This window comes from Rhincodon typus, unplaced genomic scaffold (genome assembly GCF_021869965.1).
Source record: "Rhincodon typus isolate 14 unplaced genomic scaffold, sRhiTyp1.1 hic_rhity00000640, whole genome shotgun sequence".
Taxonomy (NCBI): domain Eukaryota; kingdom Metazoa; phylum Chordata; class Chondrichthyes; order Orectolobiformes; family Rhincodontidae; genus Rhincodon; species Rhincodon typus.
In genome coordinates, this window is record NW_025966278.1 from 1 (window position 1) to 26,527 (window position 26,527).

A 26,527-nucleotide genomic window follows, 5' to 3' on the forward strand; every position below is an offset into this window, starting at 1 on the left:
CATCATGATTTAGATTAGCGATGGAACATCAATTCTGTTCCACCCAAGCCCCTTGTCCTATCCCATTCCATTTAGAGAGTTCTCAGACATAACTTGAGAACTATCAGAGCCAATAGAAACATTTAAAATGTATCACTTACCTCGCTTCTACATCAGCCTTTAATTGGAGTAAGCATTGTAAACTCTTTGCCTTTCTGTATGTTGCAGCCAAGTGGATTGGAAGGATGGCTAACCCCTTGGGATGATAGAAATATATTACAGGTCTCAGACTGTTTCGAAACATATTTCTTTCTCAGAAGTTATATTAAAATAATTCAGTTTTCTTAAAATTAATCAGTTTATTCTGTGTTACACAGAATGTATCCATTTTTGCAATTTCTGTTGCCTTGTAATCTATGACTCATGCTGGAGAATGAATTTTTGTGCCAGGTCAATCGTGGCGAAATTCAGACCATAATGGTCACATCAACTAGCTGTATGACCATGAGTGTGAAACCAAGACGGAGTTTGATTCCACCCTGACCATCTGTATATGTGAACTTACCAGCAGGGGTCATGATCAAGGGTAGGAACATTGGTGACTATTTCTGTGTAATTCTCTTCCCTTCCTGTTTTATCACATTTTAAGGTGAAACACTCCATAGCCTTACTGTTTGGAGTAGGAAGATTAATCTGACAATGCTGTATTCTCCTTTTTAGAGGAACTGTTTCAGTTTGAGCCACCCCAGCAGTCCTCCTTATTAAATAGCTTGTGTATTTGAAGGGAATTAAAGAGATGACCTTAACTCTCTGGGGTTAGTAGATCGATGAAAAAATTATGGAAGCATCCTGGATATTTGACCATTTGATGCATCAAGCTGAGATCAGTCAAACATCTTTCATGTAAACTAAGTAAGATATATCCTGAGGGTAAACAACGTTACATTATGGACATCGTCACCAAGATGCCAAAAGTATTTCAGAGACTATGTGAGGAATCCGTCAACAATGCAATTTGTTATTCTCCAGAATATTTACAGATCGGTAAGCATACAGCAAAAACCTAAGCATCTTGCAACTTTCTGGTTGATAATGCACCATCAACCATAGTAACCTCTGTCACCAGGAGAACAGTATAATAGGATTGAGGTATAATGTTGCATCTTGTCCTTGACTATACCTTTGAGCTCAAAGCTTCAGCTTGATCATTTCAAAGGGAGGTAATTACAAATTGGATAAGTTTTTTGAAATAGGATTAGGCCATTTAGCCCCTCAAATCTGTTTTGCCATTCAATGTGATCTGTGACCAAAATCCATGTACCTGTCTTATACCCTTAATACTTTTGAATAAGAGAAAACTTCTACGTCAATTTTAAACTTACAATTGATCTGCTGTTTGCAGAAGAAAATTACAAAGTTCTATTGCTTTGTGTGTTTAGAGGTTTTTCCTAATTTCACTTTCGAAAGGTCTCTAATTTTTAGATCATAACCCCTTAGTTCTAGATATAACAACCAGACGAAGTAGTTTCTTTCTTCCCTAACTGTTCCCTTTAATATCTTAAAACTTTTGACAATTCCCCCTAAATTCCACAGTACAATTCCAGTTTGATTAATCTTTCCTGGTATTTTGATGCTAAAATCTTGGTATCATTCTGATAACTCTACAATACTATTGTGGTTGGCAAAAGAATCAATGCAACATGATGAAAATTATTTTTATGGAATGAGGGGTTCAGATTTGGCTTGAACTTCCTGGTATGGTGATGTGAACATTCAATAGGAACTCTTCAAGGTGAGTTCAATAAATAGTTTAAAGAAAAAAATAAGTGCAGGGATATGGGGAAAGAACAGAGCATGGGACTAACAGGATTGCTGTTTTGAAAGTGTTAACACAAGCTGGATGGGCCAAATGCTGTCCAATGCTGTATTGGTCTATGATCGCCCCTTCTGTATTGTTATCAGCCGCAAACCTGTTTCCATTGACAATACTTTTATTTGAAATTTGAGAGGGTCCCTTGCTTCGCTCTAAATTCCAAGGAGTATTATGGCCAGGTATGCATGGATGCGAATTCAAGTAATGAGGAAGACTATACAATCAGGTCATTTAATGGCCAAAAATTATGGATTTCATGTAAAACCCCTGATAAACTTAAAGTAAAGGAATGTCTGATTGAATTGCTGGATTTACCTGAGCTGGAAGTGTGGGGAACAAGGCACAATTTTTCCAGATGGTAATGGGATCATTGATTGGATGGACCATCAGCAATCTTTTGATATTCTCTTGGTCTCCTTTCATAATAGCATCATGAAGCTTGGCATGGAGATCATTAAACTCGGCCCGGCATTCGCACATCCTTTAAAGGATTTTATACAAAGTGACTTCAGGATCAGAACGTTCCCTACTCTCTCATTCTTCAAGCAACTGATCTGTGGAAAAATTGGTTGTTATAACTTGCTATGGTCAGATTGAGAGTCGTGCAGGACTCCCTTCTTTTGATGTGTGGTGAGAGATTTCCTGTTAGGAGAGAGCAGTTGGAACCAACACAATTTTGATTCGTGTATGGTTGTGATGGTAATGGATTGTGACGCCACAATCTTTACATTCTGTTTGGAATTTGGATCGTGATGTTACATTCTTGAGTACTGTGCAAAAATCAGATTGACCCACTGCCATTTAACTGATCGCATTGAGTGACAATGTTGGCCAAATTTGTCAAGGCAGATGATACCCATTGATTCTACCTACAGCACATGGACTGCAGCAGCTCAAGAAGGCAGCTCATCACCACTTTCTCAAGTGAAACTAGGGATGGGCAATAAATGTTGGCCAGCCAGTGATGCCCTCACCCAAAAGTGAATTTAAAAAAAGAGAAATATCAGCCATCTCTACACCAACTCCATGACATTAATTATTTTGACAGCTGACATAAAAAGAGCTTTTCACATAAAGAGCCTCAGTATATTTTCATCACTTTCTAACGTTTGATCTGCTTTCTTACAGTAGTTTTTAATAGACTCTTACAGCACAGAGGAAGTCATCCCAATAGTTCCTTCAAAGAGTTAGCAAATCCTCTCCAACTTCTAACTGTGCTTTAAAGTTCGACAATACCAGGCTACATGCTATGAATACTTCTTAGTTCATGATTAAGATATAGCATAATTAAACTATCCTTACATCATGTTCTCTTAAAGCCAAGGAACATTTTTCTCCACGGACCTGACTACCATGTTCGGATTGGGGATTTTGGCCTGGCCTGCAGTGACATCATCACCAAGGCTTCCGACCAATGGCCGGCAACAACCAAACTAAATGGTGAGTTTTGGAGGTCACAGACACGTCTGCACCAGTGAAGCCTCTGCCCTTCCTCTTAGATGAATATTTATAGCACTTTAAAGTATTGTGTATGACTGCTGTCAAAGCTGAGTCATACAAAATTTTAGTTGTGGATGTTCAATTTTTGGTTTGAAGTTTCATTATATTTTGTCCTAATTTTAAAACAACAGATCTGCATTTATACAGAGTTGATACAGTGTGCAGCTGGAGGAGCACAGCAGGTCAGGCGGCATCAGAGGAGCAGGAAAGTCGATATTTCGGGATCCTGATGAAGGGTCCCAACCCGAAACGTCAACTTTCCTGCTCCTCTGATGCTGCCTGATCTGCTGTGCTCCTCCAGCTCCACGCTCTTGACTCTGACTTCCTGCATCTGCAGTTCTTGCTATCTGCATTTATACAGCACTTCTCATTCAGGATGTCCAAAAATCATTTTCAGCCATTGAAATATTTTTGAAATATAGTCATGGTTGTATTGTGGGAAATACAGATCCAACTTGGACAAAACAAATTCTCTCAAACACTAATGTTATAATGGCCCTGACATTTTGCTTTTGTGATGTTGGTAGAGATATAGATATTGGCCAGCACACCGGGCAGAACTGCCCAGCTCTTGGTTGAATAAAGCAATGGTCCACCTAAGCAGACTGAAGGAACCTTGATTTGAATGTGTAATCCAAAAGACAGCAGTGCTGACTGTGAAGCACTCCCTCAGTGCTGTGCTAGGGTGTCCTTTTATTTTCGTTTTTTCAAAATCTTTGAGAGAATTTGTTCTTATGCAGTGTCTTATCACATCCGCAAGCCAATGGGTATTTTTTGTTTTGAAGTGCTATTACTGTTGATTTATAAGTAAACAGAGCAAATACTCTGCAGAAAACAACGTTCCACAAAGAGCAAGTGAACGAATGACCGTAGAATCTGTTTTTGGTACTAATAATCGAGGGAGGAATACTGGCCAGGATGCCAGGAGGATAATTGAATCTTGCAAAATCATCAAATCTTTCAACTTTCAGCCCATCATTATGTACCAGCTCTTTGAGAACTCTCCAATCTGTCCCACTATTTCTCTTTAAAATAAATGTCTAATCCCTTTTTGAAAGTTACTATTGAGTCAACTTCCAGCAGCCTTTGAGGCTGTGCTGTCCAGACTTCTTTACGATTCTAAAAGTTGTCAGGATCCAATTGGAAGTACCTCAGTCCACTGCCTCAGCTAACAACACTCCTGAGTGTAGTACTCTGACAGTGCAGCTTTCTCTTAGAACAGGAGTGAAATGTCAGCTTTCATGCTGAAAACTCTGCAATGTGGCTTGAATTCACAACCCTACTTGGGTCAGAATTATTATTGGAGAAAGAAGTAAAAAAATAGTTCAACTGTTAAAAGGAAAAACATCTTATTTGGAATTATATATTTTTGTTTTCTGACCTCCGTTTCCTCACTACTGTTCAGCTGGATGCAAATAAAATAACCCTACAAGTTAATTTGGAGTGTAACTCGTTGACAATTAAGCCATATTGGGGAAAATCATGAGGAAATGGACATGTATAGTAACTTCCCAGCAAAGATATGTAATGAGTAATAAATTGAGCTTTATTGTATTGAGTTTCTTTTTCTTGTATTCTTATTTTGAGGGCATTATTGACTTTTCCTACTTTCTATTAACTCAGATTCAAAGCACACCTCCGGAGTGGGTACTTGTCTGTATGCTTCCCCTGAACAACTGAGAGGCTCTTCCTATGATTTTAAGGTTTGCACATCTCTTAAGATCGTAACCCCCGTTTAAATTTCAACGTTCTCATTATGTATTCTCGGGACACTTTGTTAACTGATAGATGTTTACAGTTGGAACAGAAAACTGGAATACAATTTGGGCTGATGGAATGTTTTATTAAATGCGTTAAATTCGTGAAAATCTGGAACTCTTCCTGTCTCCTCAGAAAAGCTGCTTGAGACTGGCAGTCAACTGAGATTCTATGAAGGTTGCAGAATTTAGACAGGTAGATTGAGCTATTATTCAGTTGATAAACAGAATAGAGGATGAATAGAATCCTCCTGTTCCTAATTGATGGAGAAACTGCAAGGTTTGTCAGATTATCTGGTGTCATAACTCACTGGGACAGTGCAGTGGAAATCAAGACCCACTATTCCTGGAATTGTCACAAATGTGAGAATTTGATCAAGTCACCAAAATGGCCAATTCTACCTTGCTGTCTAATTTAGGTTAAAAGAATAAACACACTGGGTTTTTTCCATCAAGAAAATAGCTACTAATTGTAATCAAACTGTTTTTTAACCAATGGCAAAAAGGGGTCAAGTTGAATTGCTAATCTGTAACACTGTAACTATAAACTCTCACCCTTAAAATTCCCGTACACATACAAATAAAGCCACAGAGAGACAAAATACAGATATTATGAAGGAAAAGTCAGAAACACAGTTCAGGCACCATTCCAGATCATGGAGTTGCTGAGTTGATATCTTTAATGTCCTTTCAATTAATTCCAACTGTTTTCTGATGGTTCAAGTTCAAGGATAAACCTATTCTCAATCTTTCATTCACTGAACAAGGATTTATCTATTCTGTGCCTTTAAAGGTGTCTTTTTTTCCTCTTTTCTTTGAACAGGGAATTTGCAGAGGGAGCAGTTTATGGAAAAAGGCATGGGAAATTAGCTAGCTACTAGGGATCTTCTTTTACTTCTCTACGCAGAAGAGAGAGGGAGATGGACACTCTCTGCATGTTTTTGGATTCTCTTGGATGCTTTTGCTGTATTGTTCATGTGCAAGACTGTTACCGCCTTTCCAGGAACCAATCAAATGTTTGTTAGTACGCTGAGCTCTCCTGAACCCTCAATAACTGATGCCAATTGAAAAGCCAATCAAAATTGCCCTGAACAGACAGTGCCATTTTGTCTAGAATTCTTCCCCTTTACTGACACAACTTTTTGTTTAAAGAATGCTTTTCCATTTTAGTCCAGAAGTGGTTTTCACACTAAATTATTTTATCTTTGTTTTTCTTTGAACTATTTGATTTCCTGTGGGGGGAGAAAAGGTTATGGGATAAATGAAGCATGGTGATCAGACATAAATAATAGTGTACACACCATCTCTCCTTATCTTTACGTTAGAATGTAATGTTTACAGTGTTGCATCTAAATACTAAAGTTTACAGGAACTTGAAGGGTTTGATTGCAGATTCTGCAGTAGAGGCAGAGGAGCTGTGAGATGTGAAACAACAGCTCCACCATTAACTAAAAAGGGAAATTACAGTTTAAATTTGGAGATATGCATTTATAATGTTTGACATCCCTAACAAATTTAGGGATAGGCAATAAGACTCATACACAGGAAATAAAGGCAGAAAATGGTTTATAAATTTATTATAGATGACTCCATAATACAACCTGCATAAACAGATGGCCTTTCTTATCAAATTAAGAGAATGTTCTGTATACAGTAAGTCTGTATTAGCAAGTTATTACTTCTCCATTACTGCAATAATCCAGCCTGGCTTCTAACTAATGTAATCCATTGCAGAAAAAAAAAAATCATAGATTTTAAGCTTTGTTTGTGGTGTTCAAGGACATCAAATCTTCGATAGCAGCTTGTACACTATATGACACCTAAATGTAGTGAGGCATTGTGAAGAACGTAATCACACAAAATCTGACAATAGGTGTGAATACGGACAGGTCACCAAAATCAGAGGGAAAATGATAGATCTGAAGGTGCATCTTAAAGAAGCAGATAAAGGAAAAAGGGCAGATGGGGAATTTAAGAATTTATGACCCAGGCAATTGAGGGCAGGGCACCGATGCTGGAACAATGGTAATTGGACAGTCCAGAAATGGATTAGGCAGATTTCAGAGGGCTGTAGGATTACATTAGAGATATGGATGGATTTGCACAGGAATAAAAATATTTTAATCCAGGCATTGCCAGTCCAAGTCAGTGGACACAGGGTGGTGGCAGCAGTGTTTTGGATGAGCTTAACCCCCTTGTCTGAAGAGTTCCACATTGTACCTTTTTTCTCCATGTTAAAATACATATACTCCTGTTAGAATATCAAAATGTCTTCTGCAATAACCCTGTGTTCCTTACATTCATTCTGCAGTGAGCACAAGGGATTGTCCATGGTAGCATCAATAATCACAAAGTGTCTCCCACACAAAAAAAAGGTTTTTTTCTGCTGAATTACAACTCCAAACAAAATTTCAATTACTATTGAAATAAGATTAAATGAAATAAATTTAGATCAGAGGGATGGGAGTAACTTCTTCACACAGAGTAGGGACACTGCAGAATTAACTTGCGATTTATATACTCCTGAGTCTCCCTGTTTATCATTCTTCCTCCATGGCTGACTGTGCCTTCAATCCTTTTCTGTGCGGATGAAACCTTTTTGGTGAGTTTCAAGTGGTTGGACAAAAAAGTTGAAAAGTATGAAAAGAGATTGGGTAAAGGTAATAGGGTTCATTTGCTAACATGGAGGGTGAATTCCGACAGAGACTGATTGCGGTGAATGGAGTGTTTCCTTCCTGTGATAATGTGTAGTTCAATTTCCACTTTTAGTTATAGGAACAGGAGCAGCCCATTCATTCTCTCAAGCCTGCTCCATCATTTAATAAGTTCATGGTTGATCTTTAGCATAACTTCATTATGACTGCCTTCATTATGCCCATATCCCTTGATACCCTTTCTTACTAAAAAATTGACTGAGTTAATTTAAAAATTGAATTCACATTGATGCCACATGAGGAAGAAAGTTCCAAACCTCCACTACTGAGTGTCGAAGTGCCTTCTGACATCTCTCCTGAATGGTCTTGCCCTAACTTTTAGACTATGCCCCTTAGTTCTCGAATCTCCAACCAGTAGAAATAATTTATCATAGAAACTCTACAGTGTGGAACCAGACCATTCGGCTGATCAAGTCCACATCGATCCTTTGAAAAGCATCCTGCCCAGATCCACCCTGTAACCCTATAACCCTCGCAGACACCGGGAAAATGTGCAAACTCCACACAGACAGTCACCCAAGTTGGGAATCGAACCCGGGTCCCTGGTGCTGTGAGGTAGTAGTGCTAACCACTGAGACACTGTGCTGCCCTAGCTGTCCTGTCTTGCCCCATTAATATCCTGAAGACCTCGATTAGATCACCCTATAACCTTCTAAATTCCAGAGAATAAAGGTCTAATTTGTCTAATCTCGCCTCATAACTTAACCCTTAAAGTCCAGGTACTATCCTAGTAAACTGCATGAAACTCCCTCCACAGCCAAAACATCCTTCGTATGGTGTGGTATCCAGATCTGCTCTCAGTACTCTAAGTGGGATCTAACAAAGATTTTGTGTAATTGTAGCATGTCTGCATTCCTACGATTCAGCCCTTCAGATATGAAGGCCAGCATTCCATTAGTCTTTATTGACTATTTTCTGCACCTGTTCATGGGGCATTTTAAAAGCTAAGCACCTGAACCCCAATACATGTTAACTATCCACTGTATTTAACCTTGTGTCTTCTAAAAATATCCTGACCTATCCTTATTCCATCCTTGCTTAAATTAAAATCCATCTGCCACAGCTTTGCCCATTCACCTAATTTATCAATATCCTGTTGTAATTTTATGCTGTTATCAACACTGTCTACAATGCTGCCCAATTTTGTGTCGTCGGTAAATTTGAACATTTTACATTTATGGCATTATCCAAGTTGTTAATGAATATTGTGAATAATTGAGACCCCAATACACAGATCTTTGTGGGACATCACCTGTCACATCCTGCCAATTTGAGAACTTACCCATCATTCCAAGTCTCTGTTTCCTGATAATCAATTTCCTATCCATGTCAGTAATTTTCCTTCCGTTCCATGGTCTTCCACCTTAGCTAACAGTCTGTTGTGTGAGACTTTACCAAAAGCCTTCTGGAAGTCCAGATACACAACATCCATCAACTTACCTCTGTCCACAACCTTTATCACATCTTCAAAAAACTGAGGTTTGTCAAGCATGACCCATCCTTTACGAATCCATGGTAACTATCTCTCTGATTAACTGAAATTTTTCAAGGTGATCACTTAGCCTAACATCTGTGGCTATAATCAAGAATATGCTAATTGGTTTGAATTTCCCTGGTTTCCCTCTGTATCTATTAAGAGTGGAGTGACATGAGCAAATTTCCAATCCAGAAGTACAATTCCTGAATCCAGGAAATTCTAAAAGATTATTGTTAGGGCATCAGCAACGTGCTGTCATTGCTCCTTTAACACCAATGAATGGAAACCATTAGTTCCCAGGGATTTGTCTCTCTTCAGTTCCATTACTGACAATTTACTTAAGCTAATTTTATTTAGACCTGTCTCTGATCCTCTTAATTTCTTTGGGACCTCTGGCAAGTTATGCTCTTTTTCTGCTATGAATAGTGAAGCAAAATAATCGTTCAGCATGTCTGCCATTTCCCCGTGGTCATTGACAATATCCCCACTGGCTTCAGTGGACCAATAATACTCTTAACCAGCTGTTTTCCTTTTATATAAAGTCTCCGTTTATTGTCTTTTATGTCCATTGTAAGTTTTCTTCATGATCCTTTTTAGCTACTCTTATGAACTGTTTTATGGTCCTATTCCTTGGGATGTTTACCGTTTGTTGCATTTTTAAAAGTCCTTTCTTTTCATTTTTAGTCAGATATGTATAGTGTAGGTATCATCTTACTGGAGCTCTTCCAGCCGTTTGGAACAACAATGGAAAGGATAAAGATGCTCACGGCTCTTCGAGAGTCCCATATCTCAGAGGACTTTGCAAAGCAATGGCCTGTACATACTAAATATGTTAAGATACTAACCAGCCGAATCGCTTCCTGCAGACCGAGCGCAGATGAGATGTTGACCAGTGAACTCTTCCATAGTTCACCTGAGGTATGGATGAAAAGTTCATTTTGCTAAAATTGGTTAGGAAATAAAGACAAACTCCCCATTAAATAAACATAAATCCCTGTCAACATTCTTGTTTTTGTTCATAAATACCTTCGACAAATGAGGGAAGGACATTTGAAAAAGTGATTTTTTTTTTTTGTTTAGTATAGTGTTGTCAGCTAACCATCAGTTGTAGAGAAGTGGATATTACCCAGTTTCTCATCTGAGTTTAATTTAATGATTTAATTACACACAGCATAGTGGGTAGCAAGGCAGGACTTATACAATTAGTGGTGGGGTCCTGGGTAGTGTGTAGAACAGAGACCTAGGGTTTGAGGTACATAATTTTTTGAAATTTACGTCAAATGTAGACCAGGTGGTTAAGAAGGCATTTAGCCCTCTTGCCTTCATTGCTCAGACTTTTGAGGATAGAAATTGGGATGTCATTTTGAGGTTGTACAGGACGTTAGTGAGGCCTCTTCTGGAGTACTGTGTGCAATTCTGGTCACCCTGTTATAGGAAGGATATTATTAAACTACAGAGGGTTCAGATAAGATTTACTAGGACGTTGCTGGGAATGGAGGGTTTGAGTTATGAAAGTAGTCTGGAGAGGCTGGGACTTTTTTCACTGGAGCATCGGAGAGTGAGCAGTGACATTGTAGAGGTTTGTGAAATCATGAGGGGAATAGATAAAGTGAATAGTAAAGGTCCTTTCCTAAGGTGAGAGAATTCAAAACTAGGGGGCATAATTTTAAGGTGAGAGGGAAAGATTTAAAAAGTACTTGAAGGATGACTTTTTTTTTTTTTACAGTGGTTAGTGTGTGGAATGAACTGCCAGAGATGGTGGTGGATGCAGGTAGTTACAATGTTTAAATGACGTTTAAAAAGTACTTCAATAGGAAATATTTGGAGGGATGTGGTCCAAACACAGGCAAGTGGGACCAGTTTAGTTTGGACACTGGTCAGTGTGGACTAGTTGGACTGTATGACTCCATCTTTAATTAGAATGACAGACCCAGCAGTTTTGAGAAAATGCTATTTTGTCAGAAATGCAATCTTTCGGATGAGTCTTTAAATTGATGGTCCTGTCTGCCCTCTCAGAAATAAAAGATTCTGCAGCCACGATTCAAAGAGCAGGAGATTCTCCTTTATGTCCTGGTCAATTTTTATACCATAATCAACATCTCTAAAGTGTATTATTTGGTCGTTTATTTCATTTTAGGACCTCGCTGCATGAAAGTTGGAGATTGCATTCCCTACACCTGGAGTACCTATTTGAATTAGCTTTATTATCAATGTACTCACATGAGTACGGTGAAAAGTTTATAAGTTGCCACTTGCGGTGTCATTTTAGGCACGACGGTACCTAGGTACAGAGCAGAGAAACAAAGTTTAAAAAGTTATCTATTATGTGCTTCCCTACTATAAAGTAGAAAAACAAAGAAACAGTTAAAAATTCAACACCACAGTCCATAAGCACCTGATTATGCTGGGCTCACACACCTCATAAGAGCCCAACCTCACTGCCACTCTGGCTTGCCTGCTCCCCCTCTCACTGACTGCCAGGAGCTGCCTATTCCCATTCTGGCTGCCCCCAGTTCAGGAGCAGCTGCCTGCTCTAGCTGCCACCAACACTGGGGACCTCTCTCACTATCACATTGGGCTTGTCTTCCCCATGCTGCACAAACTCGCATCTCACATAAGGTAAGTAGCTTAAATTAAGAAAAAAAAATGAAAGAAGGAAACATTGTAAAAGTCGACAGAGCAGATGAGCTTTGAGTAGGAGCCCATACACTGTACTGCTACTCTGCTGCCATCTTGGTTTCTTTAAACCTAATTTACAGTAAGGCATTTTGGGACATTGAGCTCACGCAAGGTGCTGTGAAATACTTTCTCCTTGGTGCAGATGTGTGGTTTACTTAGACCAACGCTAGCCTTCAGATTATATTTCCTTAATTTTCTTGTGAAACTCAAGAATTTGGGGCTATAACAGGATTTTTGGATTGCTCAAGCAAAGAGCTGATGGGCTGGATAACCTTTGCTACTTCATCTGAAGCTTCACTGATTTTCTTCATTTTCCCCTACCCCAATATTTCACATAGGTAACTGTATCTCGAGACAACCTTGAACAGAAAGTAATTAACCAGGAGCAAGAAATTAAGAGCCTACAACAGAAAGTGATCGATCAGCAAGACGAAATCAGGAGTCTCTGGGAAATGATCAAATTACTAGCTGGGGAGCGAGAACCCAGCTAGAGATGTTCTTAATGAATTGGAGATAATTTCTTTGATTCCTTCCTCCCCCCATCTGAATTAATTTTGAGTGCCTCATGTATGACTGTTTTGTGAATGTTCTGTAAGATGACAGATTAAATATCAAATTTAAAAATGTTATCAAGGCTTTTCATTCATGGAAGGGCTATGCTTCAGTAGAGGCACTTATTGGAGTCAGAATATTTATCCTACCTTTCAGTTTGTCAAGACAATTTCAGAATTAACAATTTTGGAAGACGACAACCAAAACCTGTGCTACTTCCATGGCCACCACCTTCAGTACATTAGGATGTAGACTATCGGGCCTCGGTAATTTGTCAGCTTTCAATGCTGGAAATTTTAATGGGACTATTCTTTTACTAATAGTGATATATCAGAAAGGATAATAAGATTCTTTCTTTATTTCCTTCACATTTCTGAGAAGTTTAATTGTTTTCAATTACTGCAGAATTTCCTTGTTCTCAGTTATCAATTCTCCCACTTCAGAATGAAGGACATTTGTGTGCACTAGCCCTTTTCTTTTTACATACTTCTAAAAGCTCTTGTATTCTTTGCAAATGTGCACTCACTGTTTCCCCTTTTTTAAAAAAAAAAAAAAAATCAACATCTTAGTCCTCAGGCTTGTTACTCTTTCTAGCAGCTGACTCCTCTTTGAATCAAATAGTATTTTTTTTTTTGTTAGTTGTGTGGTACACTTTTCCTGTTGTGTTCTTCCACCCAGAAGGAATGTATAACTGTTGCAATGCATGCAATTATTCCTTTAATATTATCCACAATCATGTTTTATTAAAAAAAAAGTTACCTAATCGCAACCAACTCATCACTCATACAATTTCCTTTGTTTGGCTTTAGAACCCTTAGTTTAGATTGACTACTTAAAATTCTTCTTCGGATAGAAAGTGATGTTGTGGTCCTTTTTCCTCTCACCAAAACTAATTAACTCCTGGTTGCATAAAATCAAACTAGGATAGCCTATTCAGTTGGTTCAAGGTAGGAGTCTAGAAAGCATGTTGACACACTCTAGGAATTAATGCCTAGTATTATTGCTATTGCAGTATGCCCAGTCAATATGTAGATTAGACTTCAATAGCTGGTCCTAGGGGTTCAAGAAGGTACTTTACCCTTACTTTTAAAGGCAAGTAAAAATAGGCCATAAGTATGGCCTTGCCAGTGCTAAATATAGTGCTAAAATTCAAGTTTGTACTGCAAATTTCTAACTTATGGATCAGGAAATGCTGTTGTCTGGTGCAAATTATGTTAAATTGCTTCCTGGCTGCTTAGTTGCACAGGCACAGGGCAGCTGTGGGCAACCTGTTCTACTCACCAATCACATTCAGCTATTTTACTGTCACAGAGCACTGTAACAGTTACCCTCTGATCACAGTCCACATTACTATCAGAACTATTCAGTGTAAACAAAGTTGTCTGTAAGGTCAGCAACCTTGACTCTCCCAAAGTACAAGGTGATTATTATATTTTAATTCATACTGTTTAAAATTGTAAGTCTATAGGATGACACAGCATGTCAGATCACTGAACCCGCACACAGTCCATTGTTATTGGCACATCTTGTATTGCTGCTTGTGTGAATTACATGCATGGTGATGTTCCCAAAATTCAAATAATTAAAATGCATAACTTAAATTTAAAAAGATGTTTTTCAGTTAGAGTGCCTCTAAAACATTTATTAAATAAGTACTTCATGAGCAAACATTAAAATTTAAAAGCATAGGCATAAACTGCAAAGGACTAAATGTATAGATTCAACCATAAATATGATTCACTTTAACAGCTTTAGTGCTAGATGAAAGCATGCTAAATTCTCACATGATTTAACCCATCTCTGGACATTGGCTGGAACGTTGGCAAGCTCTGCCTGCTTCAAGGCACAGTAAAGCGTTACATCAGCCAATGTCAGATCAACTCCCACAAGCCAGGGGTTCTTGCCAAGGGCAGAATTTAAGGAACGTAGCACAGCTGCCTTCTCCTTGTTGCTACCCTTCTTCAGCTGGAAGATAGCAACATCCACCCAGTTGTCGATCTGTGTTGATGTCACCGCGTTATATTCACGGCCAAGAAGTGCAAAGAGGAAACGGGCAACATTCCCCTCGCCTTCAATGGCGCACGTGCTTTGGATGCTGAATTTCATCTGAGGTTTGTGTACTGCCAACAGAAAAACAAAAGCTGTCACATACAGACTAACCACAGCACTTACAATATTCAAAATTTCTAATTTGATAACATAATGGCCATGCCAACTATGGGCACTTCCTGTATGTGACAAGTGAAGATAATGCTCAGTAATTATCATCATATCCCTACAGTGTAGAAACAGGCCCTTTGGCCCAACAAGTCCACACTGACACTCAGAATATCAGACCCAGACCCAGACCTAGACCTATCCCCCTATAACTCACCTAATCGTCACATTCCTGAACACTACAGGCAATTTAGCATAGCCAATCCACCTAGCCTGCACATCTTTGGACTGTGGGAGGAAACCCACGCAGACACAGGGAGAACGTGCAAACTCCACACAGACCATCACCCAAGGGTGGGATCGAACCCAGGTCCCTGGCACTGTGAGGCAATAGTGCTAACCACTGAGCCACCGTGGCGCCCTAAATCCTCAGACATGGATCAATGAACAACCAATAAAAACACCAGAGGCGTATTGCAAAATCCATGCTGCTGGGGAAACTGGTACTGCACAATCAAGAACTGTCAAAGCTTACGACTGACACAGCAGCAATTGCAAAAGGATTCTTACACTCACCAGTTGGAGATTTACCTTTCGACATCACTTGCAAGCCTCTAGAAATATCCCTTCAAATGCCATCTGAGAATGAGCTGTTTAGCAACAGAAATGGCTATTTATCTTCTTCCTTCTCCTGTCAAATCTCTAGACTTAACTTCTGATCACTGATGTAGCTTGTCCAGGTTTCTGGATTACTTCATTTTTCTTAGTATTATTGGCACCGTACCCACTTTTGTGCAAGGTACCAAAGTCATTATTCCCTCCATAAGCTAAGTAAGTTAGCAAATTATAGGTCAATAGAGTGCAGTGACAGACATTTAAGGGGATATTTCAGAATACGCAGAATAGATACATTGCAATGTGTAAGAAAAAGAAAATCCAAGGATCCCACCTCCTTGGTTAACTAAAAGTGTTAAAGACAGTTGCAAACTTAAAGAAAAAAGCATACAACTGGGTGAACAGCAGAACAGGTCAGAAGATTTGGCAGAATATAAAAAAAGTATAGAATTACACCAAAAAAATTAATAAAGAATACAAGAGAAAGCTGGCCAGAAATATAAAAACAGATAAGAGTTTCTGTACATAGTTAAACAAGAAAAGTTTCAAGGTGAGCATTGGTACCACAGAAAGTCAGACTGGAGAATTAATAATGGAAAATATGAAACTGGAAGGTGAATTGAACAAGTATTTACTATCAGTCTTCACTGTAAAAAGATAATAAAAGAAGTGATAAATCCAGAAAATGGAATGAAAGGAAGAACTTAGGAAAAACCACAATCACCATCACTAGGGAGATGGTACTGAGCAAATTGTTTGAACTGCAGGCTGACAAGCGCCTGGGTCCTAATGGATTTCATCCTAGATCTCATCCTTAAAAGTGGCTAGTGAAATAGATGATGCATTAGTTCTAATTTTCCAAACTCCCTTAATTCAGAGACAGTCCTATTAGATTGATACATAGCAAATGTAACTTTTATTCAAAAGAGACACAAAAAGCAAGAAACTATAGGTCAGATGGCCTAATATTTGTCATAGGGAAAATGCTAGAAATGATAAACGAATACATCGCAGGGTACTTGGAAAAATTCAAAGTATTCAGGCAGAGTCAATGTGATTTTGCGAAAGAAAAATGATGTTTGACTAATCTATTGGAGTTCTTTGACGAAATAATGTGTGCTGTAGATAAAGGGGATCCAGTGGAAGTACTGCACTTGGACATCCACAGGCCATTTGATAAGCTGCCACAAAGCTTATTGTGAAAAATAAAAGTTAATGGTGTACAGGAAGTATATTGACAAAAGATTGGCTGTCTAACAGGACAGAATAGGGGTAATTGGGTCTTTTTCAGGACAGCAAGCTGAACAAGTTGTGTGCCACAGGGATCAGTGCTGGGACCTTAACTATTTATAATTCTTATAAATGACTTGGATGCAGGAATGCAAAATGGTTGCCAAATTAGATCATGGTTGGTCTCTACCTCAAAGATAGGCAGGAAAGACTAAGTATGCATCTGCTGGAGTTTAGAAAAGTTAAGAGGTAACTTAATTGAAACATATAAAATCCTAAAGGCTCTTGATAGGGTAGATGTGGACAGGCTGTTTCCTCTTATGGGAGAACCTAGAACAACAGGTCATTGCTTAAAAATCATAGTGCGCCCATTTAAAACAGATTCTTTTTCCCCCTCTGAGTTTCATGACAGTACATAATTAAAGGTTCAGTTTATTTTGCAAACATTAAGCTTGTTTTTAGAAAAGTTTCCAGTGCATCCTAATAGTTTTTACTCACCATCCTTCCAGACAAGAGTGAAGCCAAGTTGATATTCCCTTCGTGAATGACTGCAATTTCCCTCACCTAGACAGTTCCAGAGTTTGGAGGGAACATTTTGCACAGAAGAGTGTACGTGTACCGATGATAGCACCTTATATTGTTGACACAGCAAACCATGCAGAACTAATAGGGACAGTGGAACCTCAGAAGGATTAGCATTGATGACAATATCTTGCAGGACACCAGGACTCTAAAGTGAAGTGTAATTAAAAATAATTGTGAACGTTACGCTTTCATATAAACTGTAAACAGAAGGAAGTCATTCAATTAGATCATGGTTGGTCTGCACTTCAATTGGATAATGTAACAAAATTACAGAAATCTCAGTTTCAAATTAATTTGACCTAGCAATTAACAAGTAGAAAATCTCCTTTACTAGATTTCACTAGAGCCAAAGACAACTTTATGGCCAGACATGATTAGAGAGATATTGAGCATGTTCTTTATAGCAACAGAATTAGAGGCTTCAATTGTATGAACAGATTAGGTCGGTTATTTTACTGATGCAAAGGCTGCCCTTAACTACATTAAAAGGCCTACACCAAGTGTTAAATCAGAAAAAAAGTTTATATAGCACGCAGTTTTAAGTAACAGCAAGTTGTGCATTACTAATATCTGCATTATAGTTTAGGAGGTCAAATACAAAGTCAAAAGAAACTAACATGTTGCAAATTATCCATTTTATCTGCCAGACAAACTACCAAATGAATATTCTACAAAAGAAACAATCCTTATGATTAAAGATAAAGAAGAAACCATGGAGCACACAAGTAATAGTTGTTTGTATTGGTAAAAAAAAAATCTTTTTGGCCAGAAGTCAACTATAAAGTTTAAAGTGGTTGCTAACTGTAGTCAGTTGGAAATCACAAGAACTGTAAAAACAATTATATTTATCATATAGCAAAAAAAAGCATAAAAGTTAAAAGGGCAAATGCAGAATAAATATACAAAAGACATCAAACAACACAATCTTATACCAGTCTCAACAGTGCAGTTTAACTTTTAAATGGCTTCTCCATACATGAAGTCTGCACAAATGTTCCTGACCCCAAATCAAAAGGACAGTAAATCAGAACAATCCATTGAGACGTGTATAGCAATGCTAGAGCTCGCCTTATATGCGGAACATTGCTATAACACATTCTACAGGAAAGTGTACCAGTGCATACCAAGGTCAGAAGGGATCAGGGGAGAAATAGCTTGGCTACTGAAAGTGCAGTTGAAGAGAAAGGTCTTTAGGTCAATTTGAAAGTAATAAGAGTTATGTATTATATTTGGAATGAGAAAGGGGTACATTACACAGCATGTACTTGGAGCTACAAGAGAAACAGAAATATCTGTAGCTCAGTGAGCAAAAGCGAGCTTCTGTACATTAGCTGTAGCTCAATTAGTTGCACTTGCATCAATAATTGAAGATTGAGAGCATGACTTCCACTCCAGGGCTTGACAACAATCCCACCTGATATTCTGATACAGTAGCAAGGGACTGCTGCAGTGTCAGAGATGTTATCTTTTGGATAAGATGTTAAACAGAAGTCCCATTTGCTGTTGCAGGATGCAAGGAACAATATTTCAAAAAAGATTGGGGAAGACTTGGGCCAACATTTACCCCTAAATTAACAGATCATTGTTTGCATGAGTGAGTTACGTGTAGAGCGGCTACCACATTTCCAGTATTATGACAGTGACCACATTTAAAATCACTTCCTTGACTTTAAAGTGTTTTGGAACTTCCAGTGGTTGTGAAAAGTGCCGTATGAATGGAAACTTCATCCTTTATCATTAAAATGATCCTTAAAAGCACTTTTTGAGAAGAGATTCAAACTTACCTTTCCCAATACAGAATTTAAATTAGCTATAGTATGGATTTTTGGTACAAGACAAGCATGGTCAATCTCTGCAATATCAAGGTCAGCATCTGGCGTAAGCACAGTCTTCGAGAGCCCATCAACAACTGCCTTCAGATCATACAAACGTTTCAGTATTTCTGTTTGCCTCAATTCTAAGTTCTGGAGTGCTGGATATTCATCTGCATTCTGAAAACACAAGCAATTTATTAGGTACTATGTGTCGATGTTTGAGAGATCTCGCTGTTTGTAAACTGGCTGCTGTATTTCCCTAAACTGTACTTCATAAGTTGACTAGTGTGCACTGTAATATCATAAAGAGATGAAAGATGCTAAATAAATACAAGCTATTTTCTCTATTCACGTAAGAGTCAGGAATGAAAATGAAACTATTTTAATAGCTCATTAGAATGCTTTGAACAGCGTTCTACATTTGAGATAGTCAGGTTTTGCTACGTGCTGTAATAATAAAACTAAGCAATTTATGATGTGCCTTAGCTCTCCACATTGACATGTGCTAGCTCTTTATAAGAACGACCCAATTATGTTCCACTCCAATATTTTCTCCCCATAACCATGAGACATATTCCTTTTGAATAAATAAAAAATCCTATTTTCTTTCTTTTTAAAAAAGCTATTAAACGTCCAAGATGAAATGACAGTGAAATAAAAATAACATAATATTTAAATCTCAGAAAAAGGTTACTCAGCCATCTGGTCTATGCTCGTGCTTACACTCCATACAACTCTCATATCACTCCTTAAATTTAACTGTATCAAACTACTCTTCTATTCCTTTTTCCTTAGCGTGTTTATCTAGCTTTCTCTTAAACACGTCAATCCTAATCATTACAATCACAACTTTTGGTAGTGATTCTACAAATTCATTCTTTTTTTGGATTTCTGATTATTATATAATTATGGCTCTTTGTCTGGTGTCCCTCAAGTGGAAACACAGACTATCTTATCAAACACTTCCATAATTTTAAAGATCTCAATCAAGTCAGCTCTGAGCATTCTGTTTTTTAGAAAGTCCACACTGTTTAACCTTTCTGCTTGTTACAAGCTCTCAGTTCTGCAACATCCTCGTCAATGCTTTTACACTTCTTTCAGGATCTTTTTAAAATAAACAGGAAATCCAGACTCTACAACGCACAGGTGTTAGTTAATAATCAATACTGTAACTGAATAAGTTATTAATGAACATATATTCAAGTTAATTTACCAATTACAAGTTGGGTGTAAGATGTTGCACATGGTATGAAGAAAAGGAGCACATACATCTTGGAACTGAACATTTAAGTGGAAAAGAAACAAGAAAATAGATACACAAAATGTTACGATGCATTTTAATAAATGCACAGACAGTAAAGGTTAATGTCTAAAGATACAGAATTGAAAAAGAAGAGATGTTGAGATGAAATTTCCTCCTGTAACTCGAAACAGAAGTGTGATGCCTAATGCAAGTCAGTTGTACTAGAAATAGCATCTTTATAAACGCAGTTTTGAGACAATTCCTAGAATGATATTGCAACTGTTAAAATTCACTCATCAAAATATGCTGCCTTTCAGATGAGACATTAAGATCAGGTAGGCATAAAAGATCCGGTGTTATTTTGAAGAGAAGGAAAGTTATCCCAATAGCCTGATAATATTTATTACTGAATCAACATTCTAGAAAGCTAAATTTTGTATGAGCTTACCAAGTGCAAACTGACTAGTGCTACAAAAGTGACATTTTATTATAAAGCAGAGGTTGACCTCCCTCCGAGAACTAAAACTGAAACACCCAAAGACGAACACCTCACCCTATAATCTGTAAACGGAGTGTGAAAAGTGGTTTAACATGCCTTTCAGCAACTTCTAGAGGTTAAATAAAATAAACCCGACACTCACTTTACAATCAACAAGTAACCAAATATCTAACTCTAACAGTGAACAAAGTAACTAAGCTTTTAACAAACCCCCAAATAAATCCCTTTTAACTACTAACTATTCTCAAATAATACAAGATTCTAATGGGATGCTATTCCAATAAATACAGGACCCACTTATATTAAAAAAAAATTTAGTCTCTCAAAATTACAGCAAGGTTACATGTCTTCCAGAATGCTCTGTGCTTTCTCTGTTGATTCTTCTGTCAGGAATATTCACTAGTTGTGCTATGGGTACCTTTGTTCTTTTAGGTAGTGCTTTCTCTAAGTCTTAGAGGAGTCTGAGAGCACCAGCAATTCTCTCGAGAGCTGATGGCTTGTAACTCTGGCATATGGCGGTTAGGTCTCCTGTCTTTGCCCAAATGACCCTTCTTTTATACCAGTGATGACATTAATTTCTTACAATAGGGTTGGTCCTATGCTGTCAAAACTGGATTTAAATTCATTTGGTTTTTGGTATTTAAGTGCTTGGTTCAAATTGATTGGCTAAATTCAAAAGTAGTCTTGGTAAAAACTGCTGCACCAGCTAACTGCACAGCCTCTTGATACAAATGTTTCAATTCAGGTCCTCCCTTTGTACTTGCAAAACTTTCAAGCTGCTGCTCACAGACCTTTTAAAAGTCTAAGCATATAAAAAGCACATCATTTTTTACAGGGACCATGCAATGCTCCATCTCTCCCCACCCCTCCCTACTGCCTCCCAATACACAAGTACTCTGTGAAGAAAAGAAATATCAGAGTTAACGTTTTGGGTCCGGTGACTCTTCCTCAGCAGTTTTGAGACCTGAAACATTAACTCTGATTTTTTCATCACAGATGCTACCAGACCTGCTGAGCTTTTCCAGCAACTTCTGTTTTTGTTCCTGATTTACAGCATCTGCAGTTCTTTCAGTATTTACACAAGTACTCTACCCAATTTCACAACAATTTCCAGGATGGGAAATGCACTGTAGAAATACAAGTCTTCCTTCTACTCTTGCTTCTCTCTGCACAGAGGCTGTCAAATCTGCTGAGCATTTCCACTTCTAACACTTTATCCTATTTTAAACCCACACAGAACCCTGATTAAACATATGCTATACATTGCGAATGCACTAACATCCTGAAACCTTCAAAAGATAAGGTACAGGCAAGACAGTGAGGAGGCCCGAAGCGGCAGGGAGAGCTTGTTGGAGGGATGAGTCCTGGGCCCGTGGGGAGTGCATTTACCACAACCTACAACATCCATACCTGAGCATCAACAGCGCTTCGATGAATATTAGGTACCTTGTACATGCAGGTGGGCAGGTCAACAAAATCATCACTACGGAAATAAGAATTTACTTTGTACATCTCCATGACTGAAAACCCTAACTCAACCTAAACCGGCCCGAGCTAACTAACAACCTATCACAAAACACCAGACACCTCCCATCATCCCCCACAGCTCCCACTACGACCTTCTGGCTTATGATTGGATAGTGCGCACGTCAATCAAATGTGCGCAACCATAACGGTTTGATTAAATAATTTAGGATAAATTTATCGCCCTGTTTATTATACTTAAGTTCATTCATGCGTTGTAAAAGGCTTTATTTTAAACGGAGTACATGGCGGATGACAGGTGCTGTTAGTGCATTATGGATCTTGTAGTTTGTTGACGCGCAATTCCTGCGTTATTCTGTTAGGACTTTATTTCCCAGAGGGCACTTGGCCTGCTCGCTGGCGCGGCGCGGCGATGTCCACCCAAAGGAAGAGTTGAGCGGCGGGTAACTTGGGTTGGAGAATTCTTATTTATTACAGTCGCTCTGCTGAGGGCAATGGAAGCCTGGTGAGTCTCAGAGAATGGAGGCCCGGGCGTTGGAGTAGCTTCATTGTGTTCAGAATCTGGTTGTGAGGTGACAGTGACGGCCATGGCTCACTGGGTCGTGCTCTTGTCTCTGAATCAGAGGGTTGCCCCCTCCCCCACCCCCACCCCAACACACTGTAGGGATTCTGTGACCTCCAGATTAGGTGGGACTTGAACCCTGGTCTCCTGGCTCAGAGGTGGAGACACCACTACATCATAAGAGCCCTACTTCAGAGTAGTGTCCTAGGTCCAACAATCTTCATCAACGGAAATATCTTCATTCCTTCATCAACAACCATTCCACCATCATAAGATTAAATTCTACCTCTGCTCTGTTTGCTACAATTCTGATGGAATATCTTCTGGACCGGTTTCCAGAAATGGGCTCTAATGTTGAACTCTCCAACCTCTATCTCAAGCTGTTCAATCTAGTGTTTGGCTCTGTCTCTCTGTTTGCAGCAGAGAACAAACAGATGCTAAAGGTAAGGAGACGATGTAAGAATACTGTTGTATGAGGATATTATTTGGAGAGAAGTATTTTCACAATCTGAGGCTAGTATGGAAATAAAATTGAACACTTTTTTTCTTTATTTTTATTTTCTGCCTTTACATTCTATGTTTTGGTTTATTTTTCTGTGTTTTAAGATGGTGCTGAAGAATGGTGACACTATACACCAGTTTTCATTGTATTTTGTAACAAAATACACATGACAATAAATAAATCAAATCAAATTTTAAAAAGGGCGATGTTTGCTGATGATTGTGGAATATTCAGCACCATTTGCGACTCCTTAAATGCTGAAGCAGTTTATGTCCAAATGCAGCAAAACGTGGACTTGGGCTGAAAAGCGGCAAGTAACATTTGTGCCACAGAAATGCCAGGCAATGACCATCTCCAATGAGGCAACCATCCATTGCCATCACTAAATCACCCATTGTCAAGATCCTGGGAATTAGCATTGACCTGAAGCTAGACTGCTAAAGGTAATATCACCATAGTCCCAGAGGACCACTGGCTGCTCTTTCATTAGAGAGACACCTGGTAGTGGTTTAACTGGAGGGTTACCATGCCTCAGACAAGGAGTGAGGTTGAGAAGACAGAACTTTCATAGCAATCTTAGTCAGTGGGGAATTGCACCCATGCTGTTGGCATTGTGTTGCAAATTAGCCATCTGAACTGATCTAACTGACTCCCGAATTCCAGAACTAGCCATATAAATACAGTGGCTACAAAAGCAAGGCTAGGAATCTTGAACTAAGTAACTCACTTCTTGATTCCCAAAGTCTGTCCAGGAGTATGATTGAATACTCACTGCTTGCCTGGTTGAGTACAGCTCCAACAACGTTTCAGAAGCTTGAAACCATCCAGGTCAAAGCAGCTCACTTGATTGGCACCACATCCATGTCCTCCACCACTGATGCTCAGTAACAGCAGTGTACCATCTAAAAGATGCAGTGCACAAACTCACCAAGGCTTCTTAGACAGCACATTCCAAACCCATGACCAGTTCCACCTTGAGGAACAAGGGCGACAGATACATGGGAACACCACAACTCCAAGTCCTCTCCAGGCCACTCACATCCTGCTTTGGAAATATATTGTCATTCCTTTAGTGTCACTTGGTCCAAATCCCAAAATTTCCTCCCTAATGGCATTATAAATCTACATACAGCCCGTTGGCTGCAGCACTCAAGAAGACAGCCACCTTCTTGAGCAGAATTACGGATGGGCAATAAATGCTGGCCCAGTCAGCAATACACACATCTCATGAGTGAATTAAAAATAAAGTCCTGTTCGCTCATCAGCCCTGTGCTGATGGATCTACACTGGTTCTGGTCTCAACAAACACTTTAATTTTAAAATTTGCATCTTTGTTTTGAAATTCCTCTGTATTGCACACTTCCCTATCTCTTAATCTCTGCAGCCCCACAATCCTCTGAGATATCTTTATTCTGGAATATTTCAGTTCTGGCCTCTCATACATCCAGAACTTCATCGCTCTGGCATTGGTGACTGTTTCTTCAGCTGTCATAGTCCTAAGGTCTCCTTGTACCTCTCCACCTTCCCCTTAATAGCCTCTTTGAAGTCTTCCTCTTTGACCAAGCTTTTATCACCTATATTTTTCTTTGGCTTCGTCTGCAATTTTTGTTTTGTTAAACTCACTTAAAGTACCTTAGGATATTTCTGTATGTTGAAGTTACTGTATGAATGGAAGTTGTTGTATAGACCTGAACATGTTATCTGGTACAGTGGATCCCTGATTTATGAACACCTGACTTATGAACCCTCGTATATAAGAATTTGACTTCATACAGTAATGTAATTTCAAGATCAGATGTGTAAACATTTCTTGTACTTACAAATGGCTCCTTTATATTGTCCTGCATTGTGGTCTGACACGTATACAAATCAACTTGTGAATGGACCCATTCACAACCCTGTGCTGAAGGAAGTTCTGCATTGTGAAGGCTGCCAGCCTTTTGATGATATGTTAAACCATTCTCAGGCAGATGCCAAAAGATGTTGTGGAAAATAAAAAGTATGGAGATTTCCAGTGTTCTCACCAATATTTAATCCTGTAACAACACTGCTAATAACAGAGTTACTGGCTAATCACCTTGCTGCTGCATTTGCCTACATGGCAACACTGAGCTTCATGCTGATTGTGAAGTGCTTTAAGTTGCTTGAGAATGTGAAAGGTGTTCTACAGATGAAAGTTTGCGTTACTCTTTTATTGTGCTACTTTATGCTGAAAACTAGATGCCTAGATCAGGAACAGAATGATGAGGTCACTGGAAAAACAAAGTCTTCAGATCTCTTTCTGAATAAATTATAGTTCCCTTCTTGCAATATTGAACTGTCCATCATGATGTGAAGGCCTAGTGACAGTTTATTGTATATGAGATCGTATATCAAAGTAAATTATCAGATTAATGAAAGTAACGTGTATTTTAAGCATTCTCAAGAAGTCTGCATATAATCCAATATCAAAGAGCGAGTGTGTTATTAGTGTGTATGTGCCTGTTAATTGTACCATGATTAACAAAATTATTTTTTATGTGCTGAATGTCATTTTGTTTCAATACTATTCCATTTTCTGTTGATTTAGCTCAGCGCCTGCTGGTGTCATCAAGCCAATTGACCGACAGTCAGTCCACCAGATTTGTTCAGGGCAAGTTGTGTTAAGCCTCAGCACTGCTGTAAAAGAGTTGGTGGAAAACAGTCTGGATGCTGGAGCTACTAATATTGGTGAGGACAAAAATGAATAATCCAAACTTACATATCTTTTCAGCAGCTTATCTTTAAATACTAAGCAGGCAGTAACTCTTTCAAGAAACCAGTAGGATCAAGTTGGGTTAATGACCTCTCTCTGTGATGTGACATTCTATGGTAAAAAAGTTGTGCTTCCATGTATTTCACACAACTGTTTTGAAGAGATCCTATTCGTTTATTAGTTATATATCAGTTGACAAATTGGCAAATGCCAACACCAGCTTGCATTTTGCAACTTTAATGTAATGCAGGTCTCCATGGTACTTTACGAAAGGAGCAGGAGCTATAGGGAAGGGATATGGGAAGTGATTGAAGGTGCAGTCAAAGTGAATCTTGTGGAGGCTTTTAAAGATGGTGGAAGATATAATAAGACAAAATTTTAGGAAGGAAATTGTAGAGCACCAATAACTGAGATGTAGAGACTTAATTTAAAAATATTAAAAATGTAACATGGCTTTCAGATATCACGTCAGCATCTTAACTCTTATTAACAAGGTGTGGAGCTGGAGGAACACAGCAGGCCAGGCAGCATCGGAGGAGCAGGAAAGCTGACGTTTCGGGTCTGGACCCT

At 38.7% G+C, this 26,527-nt stretch overlaps 3 protein-coding genes across 4 annotated transcripts in view; 2 read left to right on the forward strand and 1 right to left on the reverse strand.

The window, feature by feature from the left end:
• Window positions 1–3,128: 3,128 nt before the first annotated feature.
• LOC125488385 (eukaryotic translation initiation factor 2-alpha kinase 1-like) lies at window positions 3,129–12,608 on the forward strand (the record flags this gene model as incomplete). The annotated part of the gene is made up of 4 exons (XM_048621417.1): window positions 3,129–3,292; window positions 4,976–5,055; window positions 9,985–10,218; window positions 12,318–12,608. Coding segments are annotated over 4 exons (631 nt in total), but the record flags the coding sequence as incomplete, so codon positions are not given.
• A 1,544-nt stretch (window positions 12,609–14,152) lies between these two features.
• On the reverse strand, window positions 14,153–22,284 carry aimp2 (aminoacyl tRNA synthetase complex interacting multifunctional protein 2). Of its 2 annotated transcripts, none has more exons than XM_048621416.1 (4): window positions 22,121–22,284; window positions 18,903–19,109; window positions 17,032–17,263; window positions 14,153–14,651 (listed from the first exon to the last, which is right to left on the reverse strand). In XM_048621416.1, exons 1-4 carry the CDS (start codon window positions 22,190–22,192, stop codon window positions 14,269–14,271), a joined length of 894 nt encoding a protein of 297 aa, XP_048477373.1. In that variant the 5' UTR covers window positions 22,193–22,284; the 3' UTR covers window positions 14,153–14,268. The 2 variants fall into 2 exon arrangements, with proteins under 2 accessions (XP_048477373.1, XP_020367967.1); XM_020512378.2 differs by having other exon boundaries at window positions 22,085–22,282.
• A 259-nt stretch (window positions 22,285–22,543) lies between these two features.
• LOC109912928 (mismatch repair endonuclease PMS2) overlaps window positions 22,544–26,527 on the forward strand; it is a 25,890-nt gene continuing 21,906 nt past the window's right edge. Inside the window, exons 1-2 of the mRNA XM_048621418.1 lie at window positions 22,544–22,664; window positions 25,793–25,932. Of these exons, the coding sequence (XP_048477375.1) occupies window positions 22,654–22,664; window positions 25,793–25,932 (151 nt within the window). The 5' untranslated portion in view covers window positions 22,544–22,653. The remainder of the gene's footprint in view (window positions 22,665–25,792; window positions 25,933–26,527) is intronic.